This window comes from Neolamprologus brichardi, chromosome 14 (assembly GCF_056152115.1).
Source record: "Neolamprologus brichardi isolate AB-2024 chromosome 14, ASM5615211v1, whole genome shotgun sequence".
NCBI classification, from domain to species: Eukaryota; Metazoa; Chordata; class Actinopteri; order Cichliformes; family Cichlidae; genus Neolamprologus; species Neolamprologus brichardi.
In genome coordinates, this window is record NC_142117.1 from 15,920,033 (window position 1) to 15,935,518 (window position 15,486).

The 15,486-nt window shown below is 40.4% G+C and overlaps 2 protein-coding genes and 1 long non-coding RNA gene across 3 annotated transcripts; 2 read left to right on the forward strand and 1 right to left on the reverse strand.

Moving 5' to 3' along the window:
- Positions 1–853: 853 nt before the first annotated feature.
- Positions 854–3,822, forward strand: LOC102792014 (uncharacterized). Its single transcript, XM_006799829.2, has 9 exons — positions 854–959; positions 1,059–1,276; positions 1,376–1,632; positions 1,818–2,060; positions 2,164–2,301; positions 2,594–2,663; positions 2,748–2,875; positions 2,986–3,097; positions 3,272–3,822. Exons 2-9 carry the CDS (start codon positions 1,096–1,098, stop codon positions 3,820–3,822), a joined length of 1,680 nt encoding a protein of 559 aa, XP_006799892.2. The 5' UTR covers positions 854–959; positions 1,059–1,095.
- Positions 3,823–3,985: 163 nt separating this feature from the next.
- On the reverse strand, positions 3,986–7,803 carry get1 (guided entry of tail-anchored proteins factor 1). The gene is made up of 6 exons (XM_006799828.3): positions 7,740–7,803; positions 7,371–7,552; positions 6,740–6,905; positions 5,569–5,636; positions 5,275–5,389; positions 3,986–4,331 (listed from the first exon to the last, which is right to left on the reverse strand). Exons 2-6 carry the CDS (start codon positions 7,458–7,460, stop codon positions 4,258–4,260), a joined length of 513 nt encoding a protein of 170 aa, XP_006799891.1. The 5' UTR covers positions 7,461–7,552; positions 7,740–7,803; the 3' UTR covers positions 3,986–4,257.
- A 180-nt stretch (positions 7,804–7,983) lies between these two features.
- LOC102791056 (uncharacterized) lies at positions 7,984–11,679 on the forward strand. The gene is made up of 6 exons (XR_015719977.1): positions 7,984–8,204; positions 9,232–9,261; positions 10,531–10,560; positions 10,657–10,695; positions 10,789–10,905; positions 10,999–11,679. It is a non-coding gene; the product is annotated as an uncharacterized LOC102791056 (long non-coding RNA).
- The last annotated feature ends 3,807 nt before the right edge of the window (positions 11,680–15,486 follow it).

Genomic DNA, 15,486 nt, shown 5'->3' on the forward strand with positions numbered 1-15,486 from the left:
AATACCAAGTAAATAAAGGGCTAGTATTGTCGATACCAAGATCAGTATATGCTGATTTATGAGAATAATCATTATCAGATTGCAAATTCTTAACACATTTTAATGACACTGTAATCACTATCATTGTTATTTTACACAATATTAGTAAACACAATAAACCAACAATTCAGTGTTTCATGTATTTTGAAACTGGGGTTTTTGGAGATGTGTTGCAGATAGCCTATAGGCTATAAATAAAATAGACTTGACAGTCAGTCAGACATTTTTTATAATGTTTGAGGTATAGTTTTTCATTTTAAAAAAACCGGCAGTAATTTAAGACAGTTCAGTGCAATACTGAGCTCAGAGGATAGAAAGAAAGTATCGATCCTATCATACTAGTGACCACTACCAGCGTCGGTATTGATGTCGATATTTGGCTCGATCCGCCAACCTGTACCTTTCAGTGTGAAATCCTCTCTAAATTACATTCTGTTCAGTTTTTCCACATGAAGTTTTCATTTTCTAAACTTTAGTTTCATTGTAAGAATGGAGCCTGCTCGAGTAGGCAATAACAAAGTCTTTTACTCAATAACCCTGTTAGAGTCCTTGAACAGTTGTTTTTCTTCTTCGTGAGTGGTCTGCATTCCCTTTCATAAGAAATTAAGAACATTGAACATTTATTTTAAAATAATCTCCTCTACATGCAGGACTACAATAGTCTTTTTTGTTTGTTTTGTTTTTTTGCTCAGTCACTTTATTGTAATACGCTTTTGTTTTTAGTTTGTTTCTTTACCCGCTCGGTACCATGGCAACCGTGGACGTACATCTACAAAAAATAATAAATAAATAAAAAGCCCCAGCAACGAATAGTGAACTAATTCTGTTCGTATATAAACAAACTACAGTTTAGTCTGCTAAACATTACAGCCTGAAACAGAGAGAGTTTGAGAAGATAGCCACGCATAGGAGCAACTTAGGTTGGTTTATTAACGTTATAGCTGGTGCATTATTTATTTTACCTCGTGTAAATTCTTATTCATGCCCAGTCTGGCTTTGAACTGTGCTTTTTCTCTCAGGTAAAGAGGATTCGTGAGTGGGAGGTAGCAGGGCCTGATGATGCAGAAGGCTGTTGCCCACGAGAAGCAGGGTGAAGGTATGACCTGCAGCTCTGACACCTCTAGGTGGTCCAGTAGCTCTGATGATCCACAATACACCTCTGTGTGTGAGGACAAAGCAGATGCCATCCCATCATTTCAGTGGCAAGGATCAAAGCGGTCTAGAAGACTTGTACTTGGTAGTTTTCATATCTCAAACATCTCAATATCTAAATATTTTATATACAATTCTCTCTACCATGAGTAAAGTGTTTTGGGGTGTCTTCCTTCCTCTTCAGGTAATAAAGCTCATGGGGGCAGCATGCAAAAGACAAACCCTACTACAAACTGCTGTATGGTTAGCTTGCCTCAAATCAGGTCCCTGGAGACTCCAAAGTCAAGCCTGAAGTGCATCAGGGAGCTTAAGAACAAGGTGTGGAGTTTGCAGCAGCAGCTGTATGAGTCCAGGACGGAGAACAAACTCCTGAAGAACGTGCAACATCGCCACACGGTGGCACTGCAGTACTTGCAAGACTCAGAGAACAGTGTTGCACAGGTGGGTTTGTGGTTTCTCCCACCAGTCTCTCCTGCTTTTCAGATTCATGTTATCAATTAACTGTATGTGTACAAAATACTGCTATTTTTCCTCATCTTTCTCTTTATAGTGCCTGTATACGTCCCTCTCACAAATAACATCAGTGTTTCTGTTATTGTCATAATATTGGCCATATCTGTTCACAGATTGAAACCAAGCACAAAAACGAGGCCAGAGCTCTTCAGCATTTGCTCCGTGAGACCCGCACCTGCCGTGACAACCTAGCAAGGCAGCTGAGGAGCACAGAAGACAAACTGTTGCACACAAGGGAAGCTCTCCAGCACCTGCAGCTGCTCATCCAGGATCACAACCTGCTGGAGCGGGAGGAGCTCACCCTGAGGCTGGCCAAAGCCTCTGCAGAGCTGGAGGACAAGGACAAGAAGATACTGGTACGAAGGAGCAGAGAGTAGAATGGTGGACGATATAGCATCCTAAAAAAATATGTTTTACATTAAACATTTGCTTCTTTATTGTCTCTTCACTCTATTCTAGGACATGGAGAAGAATTTTGAGTTGTGCCAAGCTTCATTCAAGCGGCAAATAATCACAGAGCAAAGAAAGATGAAAGAGGCGAGAAAAATATCCATCCACCTGCAACAGCAAGTATATCAGCTCACCAGAGAACTTGCGGTAAGCTGAAGGAGATGTGTGTGGATGTTATGAGGCACCACCACCCCCCCACCCCTGTCGCCATATAAGTCTGGGAGAAGAAAAAGTGAAAAAGTCTTGATTAGCATTTTTTTTCCATAGAAAAATAGCCAATGATCAACTGTAGAAACACAAGTTCTTATGCTAGGGTGTTACTAGTTAAGCTCACTTGTCATTTTTCAATAAATAAATATATATATATAAAAAAAATATGTAAACAATTTAAAGGTGCTGACTGATGATCAGTGTGTGGTATGTTTTTTTACTCATACAGTACAGAGAGCGAGAAATGGAAAAACTTAACATTTACTCCCACCGACTCCAGAACCGGTCGAGCAATAGAGGTAAAAAAACAAACAAAAAAACCAATCTGCTTTATCGCAGCTTGCTCATGCTTGATTGGCTGTCTGAGTGGTTTTGATTTTTAGGCAGGGAAAACAAGATGGTTCAAACAGATGGATTAGTCCTGCTCCCCACTGGCCCTGCACGTCTTTTGGAGAATGAATATTCAGAGCCTGTTCAGAGACTGGAGCAGCAGGAGAGCTCTGTGAACTGGGTATATGGTTCAGTTACTCAAAAACAGAACAACCTTCTCATATACCTGTCTTTTATCACTTTTAAATTATTTTATCAGCAAACAAATTTAAAATCTTTCTCTTGTTTCAGGGTCATTACGGTCCAGCGCAGAAGTTTTTGGTTATAAAACATCCAGAGAGAAAGGGTCCTGCTCATTTGTCTTTAAAAGAGAATCACCAAGACGATGCAAAGATATCTGCAAGTAAGTTACTCAATCCTAACAAAGTGACAATTCTCTAACAATATACAATCAAGAAACCAAACACTGTAAAAGGGGGAAAAAAGAACGGTTGCGATCATAGTAACAGAGGCATAAGTTGTTTTGGCATTTTGTCAGGTTATTCAGTATTTTTCAAATTGAAATATTTGCTTTCAGATTGCAGTGACATCAGGAGTTCAGACAACAGTCCAGAGCCTCTAAATGAAGAAGATTGTATCAAAGAAAAGGAGGAACCAGAACCCACATGGGCGCTCAATGGATGTGAATCCATAGTAAAACATTGGTTTTCAGACATCTGTTTAGATGAGAGCCCAGAAAACAAAAATAACGGAGACGCCCCACAGGTGCAGGAAGAGACGCGACAAACACAGCACGAAAGCACAATGGCCTTCACTTTAGAGAGGTGTCTGAATCGAGCAGCACCGAAGAGAAAAGAAAGCAGATTCCCCAGAATCAGAAGCAGCTACACCTTCAAACAGACCACAGAGAACCTGCACTGTGGAAGACCAGCATACAGCACTGAGCACTTGAGCCCACGAGCCCACAGGAAAGCTCTGAGGTGGAGATCCTCAGTAGAATCCCTGAGCTTCATCTACCAGATGAGAAAACTGATGGAGGTGGAGCACACAGCTCTTAGACTGAATAAAGTGCAATTGATAGCAAAGTGCAGGCTAGCTCATCATATGATTATTATGCAGCTACCATAGAGAAACTCCTTTCTGCATCATAACACACACGGTATGACTTTCTGAAACTTGTTAACAGCCTGTAAACTAAGGTTTTTCTACTCCAGACTCTTTATTTCATTACAGTAATGTTTGCTTTGGTTGGCTCATTCCCAGGTAAAGGTAAAATAACAAAACACACATCTTTTTTTTTTCTTTTTAATATAAATTAATTTCCACATTTCCATACCACTGTTTCAAAGCAATATACACACAATCAAATAGCCACATAATTATAAAACAATGATAACAATGATAACACTTTTTATAGTAAACTACTGCTGCAATTCAAGATCACCAAAATGCACTGCATTATTTTAACGTTCTTTGCTAGGATCAGCTGACTGAAAACGACAAAACAAAAACTGCAGCGTTCGTCATCAAAGGAAACTGTTGAGCAGAGGATTAGGAAACACTCTAGCTGACAGCATTCAGAGCCAGAGTAACTACTTTGTTGCAAACCACCAACCAGCATGTGATTCCTACTCCACCTGAAAAGGAAAAACAACAAAACAAACAGCTGATGGAGCTTGACTCCAGGCGGAAAAGAACAGCACATATTGATGCACTACATGCATCATATTGTATAAAATCTACATATTACAGAATACCTGCACTGAAGTGAAATGAATTAGGTTTTATTATCAGTGGATAATAAAATCATCATGATTTCTATTAAGCTATAAGCTATGTGTAATTTTTTTTTGTTTGTTTGTTTTTTAATAAAGAAGCTGTTATGGATTTACCATCCACTTGATTAGGTATACCTATTCAACTGCTCCTCAACACAATTATCTATTCAGCTAATCACATGGCAGCAACTCCATGAATTTAGGCATGAAGCTACGTGAAACATGACATGCTAGTTCAAAATGGGAACCAGAATGGGAATGAAAGCTGATTTAAGTGTCTCTGAATACGACATGGTTAGTGACAGATGTGTTGGTCTGAGTATTTCAGGGATTTTTTTCCACACAGCCATCTGTAGGGTTTACAGAGAATGGTCTGAAAATAAGAAAATATCATGATTGTTGAAGTCAGAAATCAAAGGAGTCTGAACAGACTGCTTTGAGCTGATAGGAAGGCAACAGCAAATTTAACAACATGAAAGCACTGATAGATCCTGCCCATTACCAGTACTTCTGGATATTTTCTTCAGGTTCATTACTTCAGTTACCTCAGTATGAATCAAGCACACTATACCCATCTTTTAATGGCTGTTTCCAACAGAATAAAATGCCATGTCACAAATCATCTCAAACAGTTTTTTTTAAACATGACAGTTAGTTTGCTGTACTCAAATGGCCTCCACGGTCACCAAATCTCAGCTCAATAGTGCAGCTTTGGAATGTGGTAGAACAGGAGAGTCACATCAAGAACGTGCAACTTGTGTGCATTGAGTGTATACTAAAGGCTATGCTATCTAACACAAACCTGCCACTCCTGTTGGGAAAGCCACGAGGCGCTCCACAGGAGCAATCCATCTACTTGGTACCACAGTCACTGGATCAGAGTAATACTTCCATATCAATGAAATCATCAGCGCAGCCTGACAAAAAAAAACAAACAAAAAAACAAACAAAACACAAAAACAGACATATAGTGTCAATAACAGCAAATAAGGTGATTCAACTACCAAAAAACTATTATCTGGAGGTTTGGGCCAGTGCTATAGGCTCACAACTAAATTAAAATACATTCATGCTTCTACTCGAAACCTCCACCTACCTGCAGTATGTAAAAAACAATGCTCACAACCCACTTCATTTTGGCTTGTTGAGCGGTTCTTGATTTGACTGCAATAGACAAGAAATATGCAACTGTTAGTCTCAACATATTAATTTTTCTTTATTTTGTATTGATACTGCCAGTTCCTTTAAATCAGACGGAACTGTCATTTTGTTTCACTTTATTATTTGACCATCCCATGTCCAGGGAACTGAAACCAGGATAAATTCCTTCAGAATACGTCAGAATAAAATCAACATAGAGAAGAGCCTGGGTGTAATGCTGATTGTACAATAATTTAAAATTGACAATGTGCAGGTTTTGGAATAGGTCAGCAAAGAAACAGTCTTTAGCAGCCTTTGTATTGCTAAGTAAGTTATCACACAGAATAGACAGTGTTTCTTTACCAGATTGTCTGGGATCAACCAACCAGAACAAGAGAGAATAAACAAGAGAGGTGAAGAGAAGAGGGCAGGCAGGTTGGAGTGGATGGAGACAAGTGTCAGGGGTGATTTGTGACAGAAGGATAGCTACAAGAGTGAGAGGGAAGGTTCATAAGATGGGAGTAAGATCTGCTATGATGTATTGTTTGGAGTCAGTGGTGCTGACAAAAAGACAGGAGCTCAAGCTGGTGGTGGCAGAACTGAAGATGGGAGTGACCAAGATTGACAGGTCTGCAGTCTGGAGATATGGTTAGAAGCAAGCTAACATGGTTTAGACAAGGTTTTAGACATGTGCAGAGGAAGCTGAGTGGATATACTGGAGAAATGATGTTTAATATAGAGTTGCCAGGCAGGATGAAAAGTAGAAGACCACAGAGAAGATTGATGGAGTGAAGGAACACATGCAGAGGGTTGGTGTGACAGAAGTGGATGCTAATCCTGAGGCTATGGGGCCAAAAACAGTCACTTACCTCTAAAATCCCCCAAATATGTCTTCTGATTGATAATTTTTAACATGTAAATCTACATTAATAGACATTCACATCTGAGGAAGACATAATATATGCCCTTTCAGAGTACCTACTACATATTTTCTGCTGTGTTCCATAAAGAAAAAGCAATTAGTTTTAACTTTTTAGAGTGCATCACTCTGTTGCAGTTAACTTCATTTTGAGGCTCCTGTCACACCATCTATCCTCTGAATGTCAGTAGGCACTTTTACATCTCACCATGCGTTTTCAGCTTGTCTGTTGTCTTGTTGATTTTGCGCTCCAGTCTGGCATATCTAGCAAACTCATCCATCATGCTAATGGAGGACTGCTCCTTCTTCATCTCTTGGATTTCAGCCCTCATCTCACTCTCCTGCTCAGCATCTTTCTGCACCATCTTTGAGAGCTTGAAGAAGGGGGAAAATACTATCACTGAGCAGCCTGGGCCTGATTGAGATGTTTATAATTACAGTAGTAGTCCCTATTAGGCAGTCTAATCAGTACCTACGAATGTCAGTTTAACACTTTCCATGAGGATTTCCATGAGGCAACCTTTCGAGCTACAAACAATCTTTAGCCGTAAAGCTAAGTTGGAAACAGTTTCTTAACATTAAAGTAGGACATATGGCGATAAATGAGGAAAAGGAATCCCAGTTAAATGCAGCAACTACTGGATTCTCGGTGAAACCCCACCCTCTGGTTGTAGCTCAGCTATAACTGAGGAGGTACAGCAGCTATAAGTTAGCTTGACAGACGGCTAAGCTAGTCAACAACAATCCACCGTGTGTCCGACGAGGACACAGATAATAATACACCGGCATTCAAACAACTTTAACAACAACCATATATGCAAACAATAACTCCTACTCACGAAGGAAGATATGGTCGGCAGAAGGATTTTCATAAGATTACAGAGAAAAACCGAACCAAGCACCAGGAGCCATGCATAACCGGCCGCCATGTTTGTTTCCTTTCTCCTCCACTCAGCCTCCTCCTTGTTGCAGCTGTTGAGCGACTGGACTGCTCGGTGCACTGACTTTAATAATTATCCCACTAAAGACGGGACATGCTGTTTGTAATTACGACTGTCTTTAAACACTGAAATAATGCAACGTGCATATATATGGTGTCATCTATAATAAATGACTGGATATGAAAAGGGGGAAAATGCAGGCATTATTTATTTTTATATTCTTTTTTATATTCTTCTTTGTTTATGTAAACTATATCTCAAACTCACCATTTGCCATGCATTATTCAAACCCTACACGTACACACACAACTAATACACCCTGCGAGCAGCCAGCCAAGCGGTTATAAAGTTAGATAAGGCCTGGATTGACTGATTGGCACAATGTCCTGCCCACACAGGTGAAGATGTTGTGTTTCAAAAATATGCTGCCTCATCCTCAAAGCCAATCACAGGAAGCAGTGGGCGGGGGCTCTGTCTTCCTGGTAGGTTGGTAGGATAAGGGATAAAATATACCGAGAGGGGGATCCAATCCGGTTTGAGCTAGTTCTGGTACTGCTCGGACGTTTATGTTAAGTTACAGACTGCAGCTGGTGGAGGTGTAGGCAGAGGTGGCTAGGCTGACAAAACAACAACAACTCCTCCTTTTGTTTGTGTAACTGTTATAAGAAAGGCAGTGTTCCTTTTTTTTTTTATTCCTGCCGTGCAACCTAAGCAACAATGGGAAGGAAGAAAGTAAGTGGAAAGAAAATGTGTGCTTTACGTTTGGGTCGGCATGATACAGAAATAGCGTTTTAAGAAACTGTAGCAGTTGTTTTGTGGCGTTAATACACGTATGCAGGAGCAATGCAATGCAACACGCTACGGCGTGTCCATGTGCGTGCCGTGGAGTCCACCTTTTCCTGCGCTCAGGTCTGTCGTGTCTCACTCGGCTGATACAGGGAAGTGGCGCCTTTTTTACTTAGCACTGCTTTTTTTCGCTCTCTTCCCCCAGTCCAGTTTAAAGCTTCTGTTTTGTAAAACGTGTGCCCGGCTGAGTTTTAATAGTCACCAACTGTGCGCTGAAACAAAGGGGTGTAACCACCATCGAGGCGCACAGGTTGGCATTTAGAGGAAATTTCTTTCGTAATTGCCTCCTTATTTATTTATTTACTCGTGCTCTGGGTTGCACGCGTGGCGTTTCAGGTACCAGCTGCACCTTCGGTCACGTGTCGCGTTTTTTAGTCGCATTTGCGGCCAAATTTGGCGGAGATTTTGACCTCAGGCGAGTGTGCGCGCACTGGAAGGCTGGTGCGCGTCACTCCTGAGGTGTGCAGTCCCTTTTCCCTCTCTCTCTGGTTAGGCTCGTTAATGGCAGTTGATGGATCCTCGACAGCACAGCGACACATCTGGCCGTTTTGATGTCAAGCGGAGCTCTGTTAGTAATGGAGGATGGTCTTATTTTTTTCAGTTTAGTTGGTGATATAAACAGTGACAGCAGGCGGAGCGAGTCCACTCCTTATTTGTTGTGTCCACGGAGCTGCTGTTGCTCTGTGGGAAATAAACTCGCACCCGCCAGATCCTTTGAGTCAGCTCAAAAACGTGACCCTCCCCACGTACGGATTGCATAATTTCTTTGTGACTTGAGGGAAAGGAGAGGTGCCCATCCCCCCTCACCATCCCCACCTCTTTGCGTTACACACCCACTTTAGCTCACTCATGAATGGTTGTTGGTTTTGGCTCATTTATGTTTCTTCCCCCCTCACTCTCTTGTCTTTTTCAGGCTACCACTGATGCAGATGCAAGTGCAGAGGTTAGTATATCCAATAATAAATAGCCAGCTCAGTGCATCCCAGTCTTAATCGGTGGAGTTTTGAGACCGATCGTAAATTGGATGGGTTTTAAAGTGCAAGATATGTTGAGTTTGTGCAGCCCAAATTGTTCTTGTTTACCTGGTTTGTCTTAACTTGAGTGCACAGGTAAAGAGTTTAGTGTTTCTAATGCCCTAAAACAGTAAACTATTCGTTCAATTTATTTCATTTAGGGAAAAAAGGAAGGACAAAAAAATACTATACAGAATAAAGCAAATTACACTCTATGCTGATTCAGTATACATATTGAATAGGAGCAGGAAGAAGTGCACACTTGTTTAATTCCACCCCTTCTCCTTAAGTTGGCAATTAATATTTATCCAGCTTCCTTACTGATTATAAACCTAAATAATAGCAATATAGATATTTCTAATGCTAAATTTGCAGCATGAATCAAAACAAACTCCCATAATGCAAAGTTTCATCTTTGCTCCCTTAAAGCAGCGGTCCCCAACCCCCGGGCCGCGAGAGTTGAGGCTCAGGTGTGAAATGTATAGTTTTCAGGGTTTTTATCGGTTTTCAGTGTTACTTTGTTATCGTTTTTATCGTTTACTCGGTTTTCCTTGGTCTTTTCACGTGTGTTATGAATGAATTTTATTTTTTTCGGTACCGGTACTAGTTTTATTTTGTTGTATTTATCCGCAACACCTTAAAGGCCGGTCCATGAAAATATTGTCGGGCACAAACCGGTCCGTGGCGCAAAAAAGGTTGGGGACCGCTGCCTTAAAGTACAAATAATGAAGTGCATACAGAGTGCAATTATATCCACAGTGTGTCTTTGTCCCCTGTCCTGTAACCTCGAACCAGTCACAGCAGATGGCCCCGCCCCTTCTTTAGCGTTTCTGTCGAGGTTTCTTCCTGTTAAAAGGAAGTTTTTCATTCCCACTGTCACCAAGTGCTTGGAAATTGGGGATTGTCTGATTGTTGGGGTTTTCTCTATTATTGCAACATCTTTACTTTACAGTATAAAGCATCCTTAGGTGTCCTGTTGTGATTTGGTGCTATGTAAATAAAATGGCATGTCTGAAACACATGCTGGAAGTTACTACTTCCCTTTGTGGGCTCATTGTGTCATTGTAGCACCTCTCATTGAGTAACATGGGGTTTTTTTCCATCATAAATGCTTGGGGGGGGGGGGGGGGGGGGCGCCTTCTCTTCCGGAGTGCTTAACTGAATTAATGTGGCCTTCTGTGTTTTGTTTTTTTCTTCAGCCAAGGAGAAAGTCTCAGAGATTGTCAGAGGTAAGTCTACAAAGCTCAGCAATGACCTTGACAGATTAATCTGTGGATTTTCTCATTGCTGTGTTTGTAATTTTGGAACATCATTGTGTGTTGCAGAAAGAGACGCAACCAAAACCCCAGCCAGAAAAGACAAAGGTAAAAGCCAAATCTTACCATTACACATGACCGCTATAACCACATAAAATGCACAGCAGGTTCATGATGCTTGGTTTGTTAATGACACCACAGGCACCCCCCAAGACCAAAAAGGTGAAAGAGGCAGCCAAGACAGAGGAGAAAAAAGAAGAACCTCAGGCAGAAAAGGAAGAGGTGCCAGCAGAAAATGGAGAGGCCAAAGCTGATGAGGTATTCTAAGTTTCCCTCTTTTGTGAGCCCCACGTGACATTTACACTGTCGCAAAACAGAACAAAATAAAAGTGTGTTTTCTCCGTTCTCCAGCAGGCCGCAGCAGCAGACGAAAAGGACGCCAAGGCTGAAGAGGAGGAGAAAGCAGCAGAGTAGTCATGTTGCCACTGAACTAACTCGTCAATGCTCCCTGTACCTCCTTTGTTGTAAAATGCAGAGAATATTTTTATCTACTATTTTCTTAAGACAGCAGTGTTTTTAGGGATATGATTGCTTTTTTAAGAATAGTACGGTTTCCATTCAGTTTCACGGCTTCTGTGAAGGGAAAGTTTATTGTGTCCTTGTGATCTTTTTGTCTTGTGTTTAATTTCTTTTTCTTTTTTAAAGTCTGTTTACCCGAGACATTTCAGAGGTACCATTTTGGAACTTTGTAACCGGTTTTGGAAAATGCATCAAAATTCTGTGCTGGATGGGTAATCGTTTGAAAGTTGTGTTCTATGCTAAGTAATGCCTTGCTCATTTTCATTATCATCACAGGAAGTCATTGGGTTAATTTTTATGTTATTGTGTATTTGAGACCAATATGATTGATCCATGTTTTCTGCTTTGCTTTAAACTAAATGCATTAGTTGTACTTCTGACTTTTTTCCTATTGTGAAATCTGTTTGGTTTGGGGATTTCTCTACTAATGTAGTTTCCTCCTTTAAACAGAACAAGTTTCCTTTTGTTATAAATGGTATAAAATACCAATTAAAGTGAGGACTGATTTAACTATGCATTTCTCAGCCATTGTGTACTGTATTTGGCCAGAGGGATTTATTTTAAATGACCTATTTCAGATGTTTCTATTGTAAACCACTTCAATTATAGATATTAGAAATTCCTCAAACTAAAATGCCTAAGTTACTAATTGTTGCTTTTTAATTTTTTAGATTTCTCAGTTAATTTCGTAAGAGAATCACTGAAGATCACTTTATAAAGATGGTGACATTTACACTGATCAGGAATAACATTATGACCACAGGTGAAGTAAATAACAGTGATTAAATCTCCATCATAGCACCTGATGGTGGGTGGGTTATATTAGGGAACAAATTAACATCTTGTCCTCAAACTCGATGTGTTGGGGGCAGGAAAAATGGACGAGCGTAAGGATTTGAGCGAGTCTGTCAAAGGGCCATATTGTGATGGCTAGATGACTGGGTCAGTTGACCTCCAAAACTTCAGCTCTTGTAGGGCATTACTGGTCTGCAGTGGTCCATGGTGAACTAGCAACAGGGTCGTGGGTGGTCATGGTTAATTGATCTGCGTGGTGAATGAAGGCTGCCTCGTGTGGTCAGATCCAATAGATGAGTTATTGTTGCTCTCATTGCCAAAAAATGTTGATGCTAATTTTGATGAAAAGCTTTCAGAATACACAGTCCATTGCTGTTTGTTGCATATGGTGTTTAATAACCTCAGACTTTAAAGGCTGCCCATGCTGACCCCCGTCCACTGCCAAAAGTACCAACAATGGGCGCTTGACCATCAGAACTGGAGCACAGAGCAATGGAATGGAGGTGGCTTGGAAACAATATTCCCAGATAGCTATGGGCTCTTTCAACAGGATAATGAGCCATGCCACACAGCAGAATGATTTGAGGAGCATGGGTTTGAGGTGTTGACTTGACCTCCAAATTCCCCAAATCTCAATTCAATCGAGCATCTGTGTGATGTGCTGGACAACTGTCTGGTCTATGAAGGCCCCACCTAGCATCTTGCAGAACAAAAATGACCTATTGCTAACATTTTGGTGCCAAATACCATAGCACACCTTCAGGGGTCTAGTCGAGTCCATGCCTCAATGGGTCGGAGTTATTTTGGCATCAAAAGGGGGACCAACACAACTTTAGGCACATAGTGTTACGACTGATCAGTGTAAATATCTGACCATTGTGCTTGGGGTACTGAGCTCCTGAGCCCCTACTGTACACACAGTTTGGCCCAAGATTTTCTATGTAATTATTGATTATGTACGTTTAAAATTGCATTTGCTCATCAGCTAAAAATAATTAAGATCATGAACCTTGACAGTGGCACAGAACCACTTTAAAAAAAACTTTTGCAATTCTCCACATAGAATAGAATAGAATGCCTTTATTGTCACTATACAGTTGTACAATGAGATACAGAGCATCTCCTACTCAGTGTAAACATGCTGGGGGGGGGGGTACAGTTCTGCAGCGCTATATAAATATGGACAGTATTAACATAGGGAAAAAGATATATATATATATATATATAATGTACAAATATACAAGCTGTTTTTTTAAAAAAAAAAAGTAATGTAATAAATAGTGTTGTGTATATACAGTTATATACAGTTGTGTATATACATCCCCCCCACACACACACAATTTTGGGGGGGGGGGGGGGGGGGGGGGGGGGGTGTTATCGGTTCATGTGTGAGTTCAGGTTGGTTATGGCTTTGGGGAAGAAACTGTTTTTGAGTCTGTGGCTTTTTGTACTGATGCACCTGTAGCGCTTCCCTGAGGGAAGCAGGCTGAACATGTTGAAAACAAGGTGGGAGCTGTCTGGGAGCTGGTGTTTGCTGCTCTGCTGAGGCAGCGGGAGGAATAAATGTCCATCAGGGAGGGGAGAGGGCAGCCGATGATCTTTTATGCTGTCTTGACCACACTATGAAGCCTCACTCTATCCGCCTTGGTGCAGCTGCCGTACCATACCATGATGCAGTAGGTTAGCAGGCTCTCAATGGACGAGCGGTAGAAGGTCAGCAGCAGGTTGGAGTTCAGCTTGTACTTCCTCAGGACTCTCAGGAAGTGCAGCCGCTGTTGGGCCTTCTTGACGACCGCTGAGATCTTGTCTGTCCAGGAGATGTCAGCAGAGATGAGGACACCAAGGAACCAGAAGGCGTGGACCCTCTCCGCACACTCCCCGTTGATGTAAAGGGGGGCCAAGTCAGTGCTGTGTTTCCTGAAGTCAACAATGAGCTCTTTGGTTTTCTTAGTGTTCAGTACATGATATACTTGGCATGCTGGGAAATAAACCAGTCCTTTTAAAGTGCTTTATTACTCTAACCTTTTGGATAGGTTAAAGAACCAGTTGTTATGTACCACTACTAGTAAAAGTTATAATTTTATTTTTAAGAAGAAAATCATGGTGAACAACATCTGTGGCCTGCATCTCTCAGTCAGCAAGGATTTTCTTTCTGTGACCCCTCCCTCAGCCACATAAGTCAGTCCTCAAACTATATATATATGACGATCAAAGAAAAGACACCACAGAGAAGATTCGTTGGCTCATAACTTGTACTAAGTGTACATGTCAAAATATACAAACACACAGTCAAATAAACGGTCCTATTTTTATTCCTGCATACACACTTCCATACATACTTTAGAAAAACAAGAGCCAAAAATAATGGGCGCAAGTTTAGGAAAAGATTACCCACATGATCAGAGAGGGCAAATGCAGTAGTTTTGCTATATATGAAAAAGACTGGGCAGGTAGAGTTTTAAATGTAATAAACATTCTTTTTAAAGGAACCTCACCTGAAGCACTTAAGAGGATGCAGTGAAGGAAAGTTGGTGTAACAAAAGAAGATGCTAGTGATAGGGTGAGATGAAGATAAATGTGCTGCTATGGCGGCCCCTAAAGGAGGTGAATGAAGAAAAACTGACTGTTTTTTTTTTTGTTTGTTTGTTTGTTTTTTACATAAAACCCCAAAGAACACGTTCAACTTTAAGACCAAAGTCAGATCTTTTATGTGAAACTATAACACATCTGACAATAATGTTGTCTATAATAGCCTTACCAAATCGTTCCAACAATGTATATGACAGATCTTTTGTTTACAGTCTAGGCTTTCAACCTTGTCATCACCCACTGCAGGTCATGCCCATCCAGAGTGGAACAGAAAGCACTGATGAGTAAGTGTAATTTTCAGCTCTCAGAATGACTCATGTAGAGAAATTTTAAAAGGTATAAGACACAATTAACCAGTATTGAAAATAAAATAAAAATGTGAAAATGCCATGCATATTTTTTCTTTTCTTTTAACTTTTTTTTATATAATTTTCTTTATGTATCTTTGGATATTTTTATTTGCTTTTTCAGCAATTGAAATGACCTTCCGGTATCTGTTGCTCAAGTCAAGAATGAGTTTTGATTCTCAGATTTGTAATACATCATTTTTCGTGTTTATTTAATCCAGACCGCATGCCCAATATATCCTGTCTATAGGCCCAAGAGGGGGAAAACAAAACAAAACATGTATTTTGCATAAGGAACAATCAATAGAATATTGTTATTGCTTGAAATAGATGAAATCATCATTTGTGGTCTGTATAAACCTAAATGCTAATCATAATCAAATTTCGATACAGCTTCTCTGGAAGACAAGTCCAAAAGATTACATAACAATGCGGGAACCAGTTAATTTTAGTGTCGTAAATGTCAAATGGCAAATTCTTTGGTAAAAGCTGTCAATTTTATACAATTCACAAAGAATATAAGTGCAAGTATATTTCATAATAACCCACCAATAAAAATAGCCTGCTCTTTAGATAAAAAGCATGAAAT